The sequence below is a fragment of the Sinohyriopsis cumingii genome, chromosome 3, assembly GCF_028554795.1.
Source record: "Sinohyriopsis cumingii isolate HCF-2022 chromosome 3, ASM2855479v2, whole genome shotgun sequence".
NCBI lineage: Eukaryota > Metazoa > Mollusca > Bivalvia > Unionida > Unionidae > Sinohyriopsis > Sinohyriopsis cumingii.
Window position 1 is genome coordinate 30,846,462 of NC_142963.1, and position 18,508 is coordinate 30,864,969.

At 34.8% G+C, this 18,508-nt stretch overlaps 1 protein-coding gene across 1 annotated transcript in view; it reads left to right on the plus strand.

Moving 5' to 3' along the window:
- LOC149802623 (uncharacterized) overlaps positions 1-18,508 on the plus strand; it is a 43,673-nt gene that overhangs the window by 18,758 nt on the left and 6,407 nt on the right. Inside the window, exons 6-9 of the mRNA XM_089951945.1 lie at positions 5,672-5,769; positions 7,240-7,350; positions 10,734-10,853; positions 15,176-15,438. Of these exons, the coding sequence (XP_089808071.1) occupies positions 5,672-5,769; positions 7,240-7,350; positions 10,734-10,853; positions 15,176-15,438 (592 nt within the window). The remainder of the gene's footprint in view (positions 1-5,671; positions 5,770-7,239; positions 7,351-10,733; positions 10,854-15,175; positions 15,439-18,508) is intronic.

The window sequence follows — 18,508 nt, forward strand, 5'->3', positions numbered from 1 at the left end:
AACAAGAATTTTATGGTAGTTTTTAACCTTACTTTCACCATGGAAATTTTACAAATGCGTGTTTCGAATAAGGGCCACACAGGAAACCAAAATGGCTGAAACACAACACAGTTTGTCTTCAGACGATGTTTTCAGTCAGCAAATACTGGCTGGTGATAGCTATGATGACAATGAATTTGATGTATAACGGTCTGTTGGACATTGAGAAAATGTCACTGGAAATACCAGTGTGTGATTTTGAGCCCAAAATTGATGTTGAGTGCGAGTCTGATGTACGTGTTGGATGGACAATATGCCTGTGATATTTATTCAAGATACCCAAGCAGACTATGGGAATGTTGGACTTAAAACCCAGATACGGCATTATGGAAGAGAAAAATCTGGCATAAGAGGCAGCAAAACAGTGAATCTTAGACATAGTTCATGTTAGTGAAAACTGACAGAGGTCTTGGAAACGCTTATAATCATGCATATTTGGATGCCAATTATTTTTTTAGGTGGGCGGTAAAATGTAAAGTCTTGCCAGACCTGTTTCAGTACCTGCATTGCGGAAAAATATGTTGATCAGTTAGCTGTGCTGATATTTACAATGTTACAATGACAGAATTTAGTGACTGACCCCCCCCCCCCCTCGAAGTAGTCACCATTATAAGAGTACATCAAAAGAACATACTGCAATAGGTGAGTGGCAAGATCAAAGGCTTTGACTGGCAGCTGGGTGGGAAAATCTACTGATATTTACAGTGCTTGAATTCAGAGGCAGAAAGACCCAGAGATGTACATGTGGTCATTTATAAACAGTACATCAAATAAACAACTTTAGCTTTCATTATTGTGTTCATTTCTGAGTTTAACGGAATAAGCAGTGCACATGACCTCGGAATCATGACATGTTGAGACATAGACTTGAATGAGTATTTTGGGGTTCAACGGCAAACAGACGAAGATTGTGAGATTCAGGAGAGGGCTAAAGTTGCTAGAACTGATAGTTTGAAAGGGACATTAGCTAAGTGTAAGAAAGTGTGTGATGCCTAGCTTAGTGCTTTGAATAAGACCTTCCTTGGATCGAAAAAATTCAGACTCACTCTGATGGACAAACAAGAGCTATGTCAGTGTTATAAAGAGTGTAGAAATTAAACTCAATGGCAACCAATTGTTCTTATAATTTGCATAGTTTTCTGGGAGGGGACTGCAACTTTTCCTGGTGGGACTCATATTTTTACCAAAATGGGTAGTTATGCATATGCGTTTCAGACAGCAGGCAATGAAATGAGTTCACAGCACAGAATAATATTTGTACACCGAGGAGGAGGATGATATTAAATTTAGAAACAATTAACAGATTAATGCTCATAGTGAACATCAGAGAATCCCCATACAACATAATTAAGTGTCTGTAGATCTCAGTTGGCAGAACCACTATGGCAACAAAAGAATAAAGAGATAAATTTTTATATCATGCAGATGTATGACCAAATGAAGTACATGCTCTCAATGTGCAAACATTAAATGACATTAAACATAAGAGACTGACTGATCTGTGTAAACTCAAAGCAAGATGGATAAAATTTGTCCTGTTTGTGTTCGGTTCTTCCTAAATATATTTTGTTCATGGTGATATTTTCTGCAGACATTTTGGCACTTGGTTCCAAGCCATTATTTGGTATTTGTATTACAAATTGGATAACTAAAAAAGTCTGTTATCTTGTACACTACATTTTTAAGCAGTGTCATTAACTTATGATGAAATTAATAAAAAAATACTTGATGTCATTCTGATATATGGATTCTTTACGACACTATTAATCTGTTCATCCGGATTCTTTTTTTTTATCATCTCCTTTAGCCTTACTGGTACCAGTGCTTTTAATAAAATTGTAACTTCTATTTTCTTGCAATCTAAATATTTGTAATGATGTGTTATTGTCAAAAGGTAAAATGTGCTTAGTGTTGTAAAATCTAAAACTATTAATTAGCAAGGGACTAAAGTAAAAAGTGGGCAGAAATTATTGCCATATTACAGTGTTGTTAGAAATAACAGAATAGTTGTACAAGATGTATTTTGCAAAGTTGTAGAATTAGCACTCGTATTGTCAACACATATTCTACTTAAATAACCGCTCCGGTGGCCTAGTGGTTAGAGCGTCCGCCTCGGATGCGGGAGGTCGTGGGTTCGATCCCCGGCCGAGTCATACCAAAGACTTAAAAAAAAAAAAACGGTACTAACAGCTGCCTCGCTTGGCACTCAGCATTAAGAGGTTAGTGTTAGGACTGGTCGGCCCGGTGTCAGGATAATGTGACTGGGTGGGACATCATGCTACGTGTCTGCGGCATGATGCCCCAGTGCTAGACATCACTATAAACTGCCACATTGCAGACATCGTAGCGATATGACTGAAAAATTGTTAAAGCTACGTTAAAAATCCAAATCACACATCACACACTACTTAAATAATATCGTTATTTCTGTATATTCCTATCAGTATTTTCCCAGTGGTTGTAATTTTCTGATATGATGTTGTTCATTTCTTGTGCAATTTTTACACATCAAGAATTCTCACAGTATCATTAAAAAACAATGTAATCTACACCAAATTGAGTTGTTTGAGAAGAAATTAATTTTTTTAACACTGAAGCTACAAGTTCTTGCATTAAAGTTTCACCTTAAATAACATTTGAAGTAGCCACAATAGTAGTTTAGGATGCACCTGTACTAATTTCACCTTTGGTATATCCAAATCTTGAATGTGATGGAGGAACATAGCTCCAGAATAAACACATCAGTTTTAGAACATGTTCAATGACTATGAATCAAGTATCGGAGTCCAACTGAATTGTTAGAAAATTTTTAATTCTTTTGACAACATTGTAATTAGCTGTCAAATATGGAGTAAGCCTATGGTCTTTCTGCCATCCCAACCAAGATCCCACCACAACCACGTGACCATGCCCAATGACATCACAGTAATAATCGCTATACAACTAGAGATGTCATCTCTTCAAAAATTTTGATTTCAGTAGAGCCTTTACATAGTGGAACAGTAAGAAAAAGTGACAGATATTTAAGTGTTAGGGAGATATTTAACAATGGCTATTCCTCCTGCCACCACTTCCTCATTCGAGATCACACACACACAAAACTTGCTGCAATCCTGGCAGCATCCCTGCAGGGGAGATAACTTGACTATTAGATTTTATTGTTCTCTGGTTATCCCATGGTATTTCTGTTACTTGAACATTATCTTACAGTGTGTCCAGTCAGCATGGTCGAAAAAGGCTTACAACCATTGAGAGTTGTTCAAGGACTCCCATTACTACAGATGTGAAAGAACGAGAACCATACTATAAATCAGTGAAGATAAAATAGAGAGTATATGGGTTTGACTGTCCCTGATTGGTTGATAATGAAAGTAAGATTTTAGTAAAAACAATCTTTTGAGAGCTTGTCCTACTTGTAACTGAAAAAAAGTGAGGGACATTGTTTTATTAACATAATTTCCGTCCCTTTACAGACCTGAGTTTGGATGACTCATTACGGAAATCAGCAGCTGACTCTTAGGTGCAGTATTGAAAGCACACATTTCAAATTTTAATAGATCCAGAAAATGGTGCGGCTGTTATGGTTTTCTTTTCACAAAAGCTGTCCTCATAGATGTGTCTATACTGATACAAATTTTATCATGAGCACTTAAAATTTTAAGTTACTGAAATTTAATATCATGGTGCTTGCACAGCTTTACAGTGGGAACTGAATTAGGACAGAGAATTCTGAACTGAGTTTTGTGCAGAAATATGGAATCCAAGCAGAATGCATCCAGAAATGTAGAGGATTTCAATCTTGGATTTAGTCTCCTCGTTGCGTTTCACACTGATATGCATATTCACAGAACATTTGTATAGTAGTTGGAAAAGTAAGTGAGAAATTTAGATACATATCATAAACAAGACAAACAGTATGTGTGGGACAAGATCATAAGAACAGGCTGGAATGGAGAAGTATAATAAAAACAATAATGAGTAGAAGTGTGTCTCTTTTTTTATGTGTGCAATATTATTTTTTCAGCTGCAGTAAGACATTTCATCAAAAGGAAGACAATAAAGGGTGTACAGTTAACTAAACCAATATGAATTAAGCTGCTTAAAAGATGTATCAAATTGATTTTAACCATCTGGTCTGTTTCTGTCCGTTCTGGTGATATGTCGACTGAATCAGTATGGTTTGTTGATTGTGGTTGTTGCTCAGTTCAAATGCATCATTGAAAAACATTGATGCATTCTCATACTTTGTTACAAATATTTATTACAGATGCATATCTCCAGATATTGGTGAATATAGCTTGAATAAGTTATAACAGTTCTAGTTGGAACAATGAACATTGTTAGAGAAAATTTAAGTTCGCTGTCCCCACCTTGCTCTCTAACCCTGTTCCCAAAGTGGAATCTCTCATTTGTTTTGAAATGACTCAACTCTTCTAAATTGGAATCTATGTCCTCTGTCCCACTGATATGCTTTCTGATAGCCTTGATTTCAGCATGGAAAGGGAGTTCCGTGCTCTTTTTTAGATCTGAACTCCCTACAGTTTAATTCTGACAGTTGTTTTAATGACACAGCAAGGTTTCTTTACTGAGAACAGGCTTCTGTCTACTGACAACCAGAAAATAATTTTACAACCCCTCATGTCAGTCAAGCCTTTGAGAGAAGCAAGGTTTGGATGCCAGAGATTTTCTCCCACTAAAACCAGGACAATGGGACATAACCCCACAAGCATTATCGTCCTGGGTAACAAGAGTCATCCAGTACTCTGAACTCTTACCAGTAGAGGTACATCAGATGAATATTTAAGCTCACAAAATAAGAAGAGCTATTTCTGAATCTTGCCTTTTGTCACAAAAATATCTCCAAGACAAAATGGAATCTGTTGGATAACATTCCCAATCCACTTTTTACAATTACTGTTTTGCATAACATGGTCTCACAAAGCAGAGTTGAATCTCATTGGTGCCTTGGTTGCTGCACAGTCACCAGACGAAGCCATTCCAGACACAACTGTGTTCTTGGGTAGAATCAGTCAACTTTAGTTGGATTCACCAGTGTAAGCCTTTCTCTGTCATTATTTGTCTACTGTGGGAGCGTTAAGAGTATTTCCCTGCACTTGTATATTGTTGGTGTCAACTATTGTTAGGAGAGAGTTTCACCCTTAAAAGTAGAGTCCTTTTGATCCTTCAAGGTACTTTTAGTTAGATGTTGGATGCTGAGCATTTCCTCCTCCCCTTATGTGTTCTCTTACTGTTAATGTCATTAGGTAATGTATTTGATTGAGAAAGTAAATTTTAGAGTAAATTAGTTTCTCCGAAAATATCTCCACAATCACATTGTTATAAATTCCTCTCACCCCTCAAAATGTGAGCATCTTATCTTAGACAGTGCTTAAGTTAAAACTGACTGTCCAGAATATGGAGTGCCACCTAGTGGTATAGAGGTAATCTGTGACAGTTACTTTACTTTATCTATACAAAGTATAGACAGAGACTTTTCAAGCTGGGAGTGGGCTAGATTTCTTAGGTAGCAGATGCCATTCCTAATGTGAATGTGCTTGGGTATTTTTGGAGAATCATAGTTTACAATAAAACTACCTATTAAACATAGATTGATTTGGTCTCTTCTTTTCAGAGCCAAAGCAGCTCATAAAAATATGCAGCGCAGTACTGAACTACTACAGATTTCGGGAAAGTCGGAGACAGAAGGTTATGATGCTTCTGGAAGAAAGTGTATGTCAATGATAGTTTTTCTTTTGCAAGCTTCACAATTTTTAGTCCTACAAATTTCAGAACTAGAGTTTAAAATTTAGCAGTGAAAAACATATGGAACTCAATGAAATTAAAAATTAAATGCTAAATTTGAAAAACTGAGAGTATAGCAGATATTGCCAACCCATGCAGTTTTGCCATAATTCTTGCAGAAATGACCCTTGAAATACAGGCTTAGGAATAAAAGCACAGATTATGGAAATATCATTGTTCAGGTAAAATACTGATATTGGCTTGGCTGTGTCTGATTCGAATCTGGGTTTTTCATATTAATAATTAGTGCATTTGGTAAGGGAACCAGACTAACTTTACAGGAGTACCTCAGACACTAAACTGACCATCTTTTGTGATTTTTTTTATGGCATCCAACAAGTGATTTGTCTGGACAAAAGGGACAATAAACCTCTAAAACGTTTTAATAGTACAGAAAAATAAAATGGAATATTCAGATTCTTGGGGCACAAAACAGGAAGGGCAACAGTTATGTTTGGTGGACATCATGTGTTGCTTTGAGTATGTCACGTGGCAGGAAAGATGATTCCTGCCACATCCCATGTGAAATTTAAACTTTTTTTTAAGGATTAGATCAAGTTCATATATTGCAGGAAGACAATGAGCTCTGTATGGTTTAGAGCTACAGGAGGTGTGTGAAACTAGTAAAAGTAATTAAGCTTTCAGTAAACTTTACAAACATTTTAGTTGAACAGGGTGTTTTTAACCACTGCATCAGTCTTGAATCACACTTCTGAACTTTTAAATACATGGTCTGGTATAGAACAAATTTTAAAGTCAGGTTATGAAAGGAATATTGTGTTCTTTACCATTCTAATGCTGACTATGAGAGATTGATCAGTATTGTTAAAAAAAAAAACTGAATTCAGATCCAGGCTCTGTAACCCAGCACTTGGTTTTCTACAGGTGTGCAAAACATTCATAATCTCAGCTGGTACAAAGTGTTTTGAAATGCAGTATGAGAGACTGTTGCTTTTTAAAGCTCAAAGTGCTATCTATGAAAATTTGAAGCAGTAGTTGATGTTAAAAGACCAGAGGGGTAAATAAATCATTTTGTACATACGCTTATTGAATTGTGTTATGTTGTATGTGGATTACTCTTTTTAATCTTGGATTACTCTTTTTGTCCACTTGGATTACACTTTTTTCTCCCCAGGGTTTGGCATGTGTGCTATAGCATAGTTTCAATGTACACTGTATCTTTGAATTTATGTCCTATAAAATATGTTATAGTGGGGTTTCATTGTGGCTTTAAATTCATGTCCTTTACAAAATGTGTTATAGTGTGGTTTCATTGTAGCTTTGAATTCTTGCCTTTACAAAATGTATTAAAGTGGGGTTTCATTAACTTCATGTTCTTTACAGAATGTGCTTGAGCTGGGTATCACTGTAGCTGACAATTAATGTCCTTCTTTACAGGAGAGAAGCAAAGATCAGTATGAAAGTCTGTTGAAACATAACAAAGATCTGAAGGAGAAAGTGGCACACCTGAAGGCTGAGAAAGAAAAACAGGAACCAGAAATACTCAAGGTAGATATGCACCCCACATCTCCAAACCTATGGTATGGTGGGATATACTATAGTGATAGCATTGTGCATCTGTCCCTCAGTTCATTGGAACACAAGGTGATTTCTGTTACTTAATTTGAGTCTTCTGTGGTCTTGTTTCCTCCAGTTTTATTTGCCTTACCCATATATAGAGGTAGAAGCAAGTTGATTTGGGAACTGCTAGGTCCAGGGTCAAGGTCACAACAGCACAAAAACTAGATCTAGAGTCATGAACTTCTACACACTTATTATGGTCACAAGTAGATATTGTACACACTGTATTATGGTCACAAGTAGATATTGTACACACTGTATTATGGTCACAAGTAGATATTGTACACACCATATTATGGTCACAAGTAGATATTGTACACACTGTATTATGGTCACAAGTGGATATTGTACACACTATTATGGTCACAAGTAGATATTGTACACACTGTATTATGATCACAAATAAATATTGTACACACTGTATTATGGTCACAAGTAGATATTGTATACACTTTACTATGGTCACAAGTAGGTATTGTACACACTGTTATGGTCACAAGTAGATATTGTACACTGTATTATGGTCACAAGTAGATATTGTACACACTGTATTATGGTCACAAGTAGATATTGTACACACTTTACTATGGTCACAAGTAGGTATTGTACACTTGGCGTTCAGCATTAAGAGGTTAGTGTTAGGACTGGTCGGCCTGGTGTCAGGATAATGTGACTGGGTGTGATATCATGCTACATGTCTGCAGCATGATGCCCCAGTGCTAGACATCACTATAAACTGCCACATTGCAGACATCGTAGCGATATGACTGAAAAATTGTTAAAGCTACATTAAAAATCAAAATCACATCACATCACAGATATTGTACACACCATATTATGGTCACATGTAGATATTGTATACACTGCATTATGGTCACAAGTAGATATTGTACACACTATTATGGTCACAAGTAGATATTTTACACACCGTATTATGGTCACAAGTAGATATTGTACACATCATATTATGGTTACAAGTGGATATTGTACACACTGTATTATGGTCACAAGTAGGTATTGTACACACTGTATTATGGTCACAAGTAGATATTGTACACACTGTATTATGGTCACAAATAGGTATTGTACACACCGTATTATGGTCACAAGTAGATATTGTACACACTGTATTATGGTCACAAATAGATATTGTACACACTGTATTATGGTCACAAGTAGATATTGTACACACTGTATTATGGTCACAAGTAGATATTTTACACCATATTATGGTCACAAGTAGATATTTTACACCATATTATGGTCACAAGTAGATATTGTACACACTGTATTATGGTCACAAGTAGATATTATACACACCATATTATGGTCACAAATAGGTATTGTACACACCGTATTATGGTCACAAGTAGATATTGTACACACTGTATTATGGTCACAAATAGATATTGTACACTGTTATTATGGTCACAAGTAGGTATTGTACACACTGTATTATGGTCACAAGTAGATATTGTAGACACCATATTATGGTCACAAGTAGATATTGTACACACTGTATTATGATCACAAGTAGATATTGTGCACACCATATTATGGTCACAGGTAGGTATTGTACACACCGTATTATGGTCACAAGTAGATATTGTACACACTGTATTATGGTCACAAATGGATATTGTACAAACTGTATTATGGTCACAAGTAGATATTGTACACACTATATTATGGTCACAAGTAGGTATTGTAGACACTATTATAGTCACAAGTAGATATTGTACACACTGTATTATGGTCACAAGTAGGTATTGTAGACACTGTATTATGGTCACAAGTAGGTATTGTAGACACTGTATTATGGTCACAAGTCGGTATTGTAGACACTGTATTATGGTCACAAGTAGATATTGTACAAACTGTATTATGGTCACAAGTAGATATTGTACACACTGTATTATGGTCACAAGTAGGTATTGTACACACTGTATTATGGTCACAAGTAGATATTGTACACACTGTATTATGGTCACAAGTAGGTATTGTACACACTGTATTATGGTCACAAGTAGATATTGTACAAACTGTATTATGGTCACAAGTAGATATTGTACACACTGTATTATGGTCACAAGTAGGTATTGTACACACTGTATTATGGTCACAAGTAGATATTCAGATTAGATTTTCAGGCCTTTACAGCAATTTTTCATTTTCTTTACACATTTTTTGAACTTTGCAGTTTCAGTTTTATTAAAGAAACCCTATTTTTAGCATAATTATGCAAAAAACCTCTTGCAGTAAACAAATGAATTTCTTTTGAATGTATGTTTGCATTCATCTATAGATGACCTGATTAGATTTTCAGGTCATTACAGGAAATGCATAAAGTTTTGTTAGTAAACACTTTTTAAAAAAAATAATTGAGTTATAAACCAGACCTATTTCATGGTTCATTGCATTGTACTTAACCTGAATGTTCATTTCCTTATTTTTGTAAAGTTGAGAGTATTAAGTTATTTTCTGAAAGAGAGACTATTGCTTGCAGACTCAAATAAATTGTAATTTAGATGTGTCAAGTGAAATACTACACACTTTAGTGAAAAATAGGTAACTGTGAACTATATTTCATAGTCCATTGATTTGTGTTAACCTTTGTGATTGGCTCATTTTTTTCATATACTGTTAAGAATGGAGTCACACAGCATATATAGTTACATTATGAGGATAACTATAGCCATCAGTGAAAACTAGGACACTGTCACCAATATTTTGTGATTAACAATCCAGTCATGTTGCTATTGGCCATTTGATTTTGTTTCTTGATGTTTTTGTATTAATACACTTGCCTATATCTATGTACACTAATTTGTTTGTTCTGAGCTATAATTGGAGTTCTATTTTGACTACATTTATGAAAATTCACAGGTGGGGCTTCTTTGAAGATCAAATGAAACCTGCATAATCAAATGGGGGAAATGCGTGTCTCAACAAAGGAATGGAGTCTCTACATTGTTATTTAGTTATACTGAAAATAATATTGCTAAACCAGAAAAATATGATGTCTTTCAAGGCAAAGAACAGCCCTATAGTTACAGGTCATGTTCAGCTGTAGTCAGATAGTTTTCACAATGTAGATTTCATTCTTAGCTGTGGAATGCGTTGGTATTTTCTGACCAGTATGTTGCAAAAGACCTATCAGTTATAGCTTTCAATTAGGAAATGAGTAAGATCTGTATGATGGTCTGGTGAAATGCAACAAAAATCATGAGGATAAAGAGTTATATTTGGAAGGAGGGAAAGATTAATTTATATAAAATGGATCTTGATGTAGATCTAATCTTATCCTTCAGGTGCAAGAGCAGATCGATGAAGTAGCTCGCAAGATGCAGGAGAATCACCGACAACAGGCTTCATTGCAAAAATCTACTGGCGAGTTAAAACTCGCTCTGGCAGAGAAGAGAACAGCCATAGTAAGTGTAGCAGATAAGTCTCTAATGTACATACAGAATGGTTATATTATTATGTATGATATATACTCACTGATAATCTGAGTCCAATTTCAAGCCACGTAGACCCATATGTGCTATCACATAATCTGAATCTATGCATTTTGTAAGGAATAATCAGTATAAAAGTATGCTGATATGCAACATGCATTATGTTGTTTGATACTGGACTTAACTTTTAAGTGAGTATATATGGTAGTTTATTACACCTATTTTGGTAGGAAAGTTTAAGTGTAAAGTTCTGCAGTGAAATAATGTAATTTTCTTTTAGTGTTGGTAGAACAATAAAAGCATGTTTTCTTTGATTTGGCCAATCCTCAGTTTAATAATGTTTGCCCTTTTTACTTTATGAAGTTGTACTAATATGTCAGTGAAACTGGCTTAGAAGTTCACTTGTGTGAACTGATTTCTGGTTTAGTTTTGGCACATTTGCGAAGACCAAAAGGTTATAGAAAACAATCTCGTGTGAGGCAGTAATTTTAAGTAGTCCAACCTTGGCCATTGTGATACAGTTTGACTGTAGGGGAAAAAATGTAACAAGTCTTATTCCTTTTTATTATATTGTATTCTTTATTTAAGTTGCTGTTGATTTTCTCTCTCTCTCTCTCTCTCTCTCTCTCTCTCTATATATATATATATATATATATATATACGGATGGTCAAGATGCCAAAGGCTGTTTTTAAAACATCAAAGAATTTCATGATATTTAAAAAGTGACAGAGCTTTTTTATATTTGTGGCCAGTTCCATTAAAATGGTGATGTTATTGGTTCCTTATTTACATCATGCCACAATAGGTATTCTTGTAGTACTGTTATGTGGCTATTTTGTTTTTAGCTCAACTGGTCATAAACCAGAAGAGCTCATGTGTTGGCCTGTTGGCCATTGTCAGTCATCTGTTGTCCAATGTCCACCTGCTGTCAGCATTATTTATCACTACTTCTTCAAAACTACTTACCATGAAACTTTACACACAAATTCATCCCAAGGTCTAGTTGGTTCTAAATATATGGCTGCCACAATGTACATATTGAAATTCTTCATTAGTTCTCATGAATGGATAATCCTATTGGCATGGTATTTTCACCAAGTCTTCAAATGGTGTCTGATTGGTCCTAAGTGAAAATAGTGCAGATCTTACATCCATTATGGCATCCGTAATGACTAACTTTTATCATTTTAATGTTCAAGAATATCTAGTCACATAGACACCCAGCAAAAGAAGAATGGGCTTATCTTCATTTCCTTGGAATTGGCCTTGAATGGTAGAGTCTTTTTGACAGTAGTTCCAGGAAATGGTTTGATCTTTCAAAAGAAAGCCAACAAAATCACCTAAAAACCATGAATACAAATTTTCAGTGCTAGACATCACTGTAAACTGTAACACTGCAGACATTGTAGCGATATGACTGAAAAATTGTTAAAGCTACGTTAAAAATCCAAATCACACACACACATGTCACTGAGAACAATTTCAATAAGTCTCAAATTAATTTTAAAAAACCAACAAATGTCTATTGTAAGTTTATTTCCATGCAAATAAATAAAGGACTATGTTACTAGTTAAATTATTGAACAGTTATGTCACATATTGGCAATTTTATGATTCATTGGCTGGTATGTGCAAATGTATATCGACACTTAAAACTTGTTTACTAATGCAAGTCCAACATCACAAAGATGTAGATCAACTTAGACAAGTACATAAACATTGTAAAATAAAAACGATGAATTTGGATGTACCATTATAATAAATCCCAGCCCCCGGTTAAATGCTGTAAACAATCTTTACTTTACCCCCCACTGTGTGTGTGTGTGTGTGTGTGTGTGTGCATTTGAACCCAAGTTTACCTTACTATTAAAATTGTTCAGCTTTACTAATTTTCAAGTATTACTTTAGTGTTTTGCCATGTATTGGGTAGGCAACAATGTCAGTCCCACACTCTTGCATAAGAGAACAAACCAAAGTGAGTAATGAAATCTATTTTTATGCATCCACTATATCCGTGAAGGGGGGATATAGTAAAACCAATGTCTCTCAGTTATGTCATGTCTGATCTGATGCAAATTTTGTTTTCTTAACAATGTTGAAAGACTTTATGGAGTCAAATAAAATTTGCTATGAAGCTGGTAGGATCTGGGTCAAGTTCAAACCTTTTCTGGCAAAATTTGCCAAATTATGGCCCTGATTTGACTTAAATCTTTGGTCTTCAGTTTTGTGTCTGCTAAAAGTTTTTGAAAGCTATTCATTAAAAACACATGGTCAGGTTAGATTTTTCATAGTTTTCTGGCAAAATGTTATGGCCACTGTTTGAGATACAGCTCTTGTTTCCACATAACTTTTGAGGAATTTTTTCAAGTTTGATTCTCATCATTTTCCTTCAACATTTTATGGAGTTATAGTCCTTGTTTAACTTGGAACATTGGCCTACAATTTTGTTTCTGCTAGATAACTTTTGAAGTCAGTGACTTGAAAATGGATAAAAATCGGATTTGGTAAAAGGCTTTACATTGAAAAACCTAGGACAAATTTGATTTGCATCATTTTGGGACAGAATTTTAGGACTTTTGTCCTCCCCCCATTGACTTCGATGTTACAATTCCACCTGGTAATTTTCCAACGTCTTCATGGATCGAACCTGATTTCATATGTTGCTTTATCTTAAGAAGAGGTCAGTTTAATGTTTACAGATTTCATGCAAACTTGAATCAATTCTGACAACCATTTTACTTAGAAATGCTCTTTAATTGAATTATTTAGTGGTGACAAACATGGCTTAGGAATATATTAATTGAATTATTTAGTGGGGACTAACATGGCTTAGGAATGTATCAGTTGTTGGTATTCAATATTGAACAAATTAACTTGCATTAAATTGAGTATTTGTTCAGAGTTATTAGATTTTTTAAATGTCATTTATCTTTTATATTTGAAACAAAAAGAAAAGATTTGAAGTGGAATATGTACTTAAGTTGAGCAGTTTGAATACCTGGCCAGAAGACATGATATTGGTTTCATCTTGGATTTAATTTACTTAGAAAAGAGTCAGAATAGTTATATCAACTTTGATTAACACTGGTTCATATAAAATAGTGTTTTGAAGGTTTGCCGAACCATAGTAGCAAAGCAGACTACACTGCAGTGATTACTTGACTTTCTTTTTTCATGAAAAGTACTGATGCAGCAGGATTCTTAATATAAGCCCCTTGGATCTTTCCTTTTCAATAATTATTATAATGTGTTACAATGTGCTCTGTTTCTTTATCTGTTAATTGTTTCGTGCACAATAATTAAAATTAATTAGAAGTTAGAAAATGTGTTGGTAGTTAAAATGGCAGTAGAATCGAAGCAGAATTTTAATGAAAAAGTTTCATATAATTACAAACATAGCCATGTTCATTGCTGTGGAGGGAGTCTGCATTAAGGATGGCATGATGGATGGAGCAAACTTTTGTTCAATCACAGGTATACAAGTGGCTTTTATATATCAGAGATTAGAGTGTTCCAGCACTAATATGTGACTTTTCTTTGTCTGACTCATAATCCATGGAGATTTTATGATAAGTCAAACACTTCAGCACTACAGTTGCCATATGTCATGTTACACTCATTTACCATATGTCATGTTACACTCACTTGCCATGATTGTGTAGTTAAAAACAGTAAATATATAAATATTGCCTGAAATCATTCTTTAATATTTTTTGATTTTGATACAGTTACTTGTAGTTGAGGGGCCCCGAGTGGTCTAAAGCACTCTCTGTCACGGATCACTGCCATCTCACCTGTCTGCGTGAGTTCAAGTCTCGGGCTCGGCAAATGTGGATATGTGAGAAAGCTTGCCGGTAGCTTCTCATGGGTCGGTGGTTCTTTCTGGGGTTTTCCCGGGTTCTTCCTCCACCATTAATACTGGCCGCCATGTATAGCCTATCTTGTGCTGAAAATGGCGTTAAACCCTATAACAACAACAACAACAACTTGTAGTTGATCATAGTTTGGCTTGAAACAGGGCAAGTTCTGTGAATTGTCATTATCATAAGTAAACAGCTTTAACAAAATCGCCAGTTTGCTAGAACTAGTGATCAGCAACCAATAGGAGTCAGTGTCTATAAAAATGGAATATTATGTATTCATTTTATAAACACCATCTTTGATTGTGATAGTGAAATAATCAAATACTTGGTCATTGAGCTTTACAAACCAGTCTTTGATTATTTTGACTGTCACACCACTAACATTTTCTGAAGATGAGACATAATTTCTTCTGTCTTACTCTATTGCCTAGGATCAGACAAAGCTCAACATTCAGAGGGCCAAGGATGAGGCAGAGCTGCTGTCTCAGAAGATTGTACAGTCCCCAGAACGGGTAAAGGAGGAGCAGGAAAAGATGAGAGCCCAATTGGAGAATCTTAAGGACAGCCTGAACTGGAAAAACAAGAGACTGGCTGAAGTGAAGAAGCAGAGGAAAATTGTTAAACAGGTCACAGATGATGCTGAGAAGGGGAAACAACTCTTGGAAACTATCAAAGCTAGTGACGATAAAGAGAAGTAAGATATGAAAACCCAAGTAAACAATGTAATAGAACTATTAAAAAAGAAAAAGAAAAATGTTTGACTATTGAAACATGAAAGCAAATAATGTAAACAAATAATTTCCATAGAAACAGCAGCTGCTTGAATCCATGCAAAAACAAGAACAAGGAGTTCTTTTGCAAGTGATAGTATAGACCTCTTCACAGTTCTTTGAATCAGCCAAGATTTGATCCCCTTAAAGTCAATGTCAAATATTGCATACATGAAATAGGACAGATTTTCATTCACAAGTGTGCATTATACAATTTTGCGATGTTTACTGTTTGAAATATCTGTAAAAAATGCAACAAGAAAATATTAATTGATAGCAAAAGTGATTTTTCATTCATTGCAAAGAAAATTGCAAGATAGCAGTAATTATATACATGTAACTCAATTAAGTAATATTTATGACAGTGTATTTAGTCAAATGCATTTCAAATCTTATCTCAGAATTTAAAGATTTACCCACACTTTATGAATGCCCCATTACTAAATGCACTTTGCTGTAAATATGTTGTTTTGGTGTAAAATGCCATTTCTCAGGAAACTTTCTCACATACCTACATTGGCCAAGCCCGAGACTCAAACCCACATGGACAGAGGTGATAGGTAGTGATTGGTAAAGGCAAGCTTTTTAGACCACATGGCCATCAGGGACCCCACTATAAATATGATTTTACACAGAAGTAGGATAAAAATAATCTGCTTGCATGCCTCCATCATGATCAGAATGAATACTTTGTGTCATAGTAAATTTGGGTTGATAAATAAATTAGGTATTCTAATGCACACTGGAAAACATTTCACATTATGTTTTTATGGACAGGATTCCATTTTTTTGCCTCATAATTGTATCACCATCTGTGTTTGCAGTGTGCATACTTGAGATTTCATCTAGGATATAAACTTGTGAAATTCCTGGGAAAATGTGAAAATATGCCACAAAATCACACAAAAGTATTGCTGGTTTTTTTTGTACGACGTAAAAAATATCCTTGAAAATGGGGTTTATAAAAATGCCTTGAATTTGTAACAAGATGGTTTTTCCTTGAAAAGTCTATAAATATGTTTAAAAACTCAAACTTTTGCCAAAGAACTCCTTGAATTTATCAGAGGATATACAAAACATTGAAACTAATTAAAATATATCTTTTTAAATGCAAATTTATTTATTTTACCTATTTTCCCAAACAAATAAAAATATAGAAAACATTTTTTTTTTAATTTGGCTGGATCAGTGAACACACAAGACTGTTAATTACTAGATATAATAGTATTCCTTTGCAATTATCTCTGGATCTGAGGGAGCCATAAACATTTCTTTTAATTATGTGATGTTCACTTTCATGTCTATAAGGGACTTATGTTTCACACAAAACTATGCAAATCACAGTGTTTTTTTGTTTCTTTTGTGACAATTTATGCAATGATAAACATGGGAAGTTCAATTTCCATTAGAAAAAATAAGTGTTGATAACATTTAAAAGTCCTGGTAAAGCTTGAAAATAACTCTTCTTGGCTGTTAACTCCATATTCATCACCGGTTAATAAACTCCTAGGCATGATTTTCTTGTTATGTACAGAAGTCTATGTGGTCTCTGTCTATCATATCAATGTGCCAGTCAATGATATAATTGTTGGCTGCTAGTTTTATTGGTTTCATTACCTATGCATGTCTCGTACATCAGACCTGCTATGCGACATAATAGAGAAACTGCAAACTTTTGTCCACTTTCTGATATTTTGAGAGATAATATCAAAGAATGGACTTGAAGTGCTCAGAATGAATAACAAGAAAATCATGAAAGTGTTTACATGTGATAAATATGGTACTACCAGCACCAAGGAAAGAAAATACTCTTCCAGTGAGATAGGGACAATAACCTGACCATGGCTTGAAAAAAATGAGAAATAGATGTTTAGTAATTGATGTTTGAAACTATCAAGAAAAACTTGTTCGCTCATGGAAGTACAAACTTTAGAATATCTTTACTGGCTCAGCTTTTGGAACTACCATTCTACAACCAGGCCAATAATGTGAAGCAGTGTTTGGATATTACATATAGGTGTTTGTCATCTTGCCACTAACTTTTCCTTTTCCTCTTCCACACCATAATTTTAATTGTAAAGACATACCTTTGCAAAACTTTGTGGATAGCTTGCACTTGGGATATTCAAGAAACCTATTAAGTTTGGGGTTCAGAGGTCAAGGTCATTGTAACAAAGAAGAAAAACTGTTTTTCACACAGTAACATCAATTTTAAGATCTCACACCAAGACCAAACTTTGTGGACATATTGCACCTGGAGAAGAAAAGAAGTCTGTTGATTCTGACTCATGAGGTCAAATGTCACCGACTGAAAGACGAAAATATTTTTTACACAATAACTTGAGTTCTAGACCATCTATTTCCACCAAAGTTTGTTGATGGCATACACTTAAGGTATGGAAAAGGCCAATTGACTTAAGTTTGAATGAGTCAAAGGTCAGGGTTAAAGAAAATAAGGGTTTTGAGAATAATTTTTTAATTTTACAGTAAGTTCCTTCACCAAACTTTAGATGATTTGCACAAAGGGTAATGAAAACATTCTTGGGTCTAGAGGTCAGAAGGAGGTCTAATAAGAAAATAATGGTTTCTGCACAGTAACTTTAGTTCAAGACTGCAAACTTTGACCAAAGATCCATTTCTTTGAAACATATAATGTGCTTTTAGCGGAACAAATTTAATTTCCACAATGTTTTTTTTTTAAATGATGATTAACCCTCAACCTTCCTTGGTTTGTCCCCTTATGAGAGCTAAGTGGCACATAGCACAAATGTGTAAAAACCTATGTGCAACCCAACATACTTCAAATTTTATCACCAATATTATCCAATTGATTTTAAACAAACCTTTGATCTTCAGTATTGAATGAGATCTCATATGTGCAGGACTGAGATGAGAAGATCAACTGTACAACTGGTTGCCAGTTCTGAAGGAATAGAATTTTTTTTCATCCTTATTTAGGATAAAAGTGTTAATCTTTGATTTGGTTGAAGGACT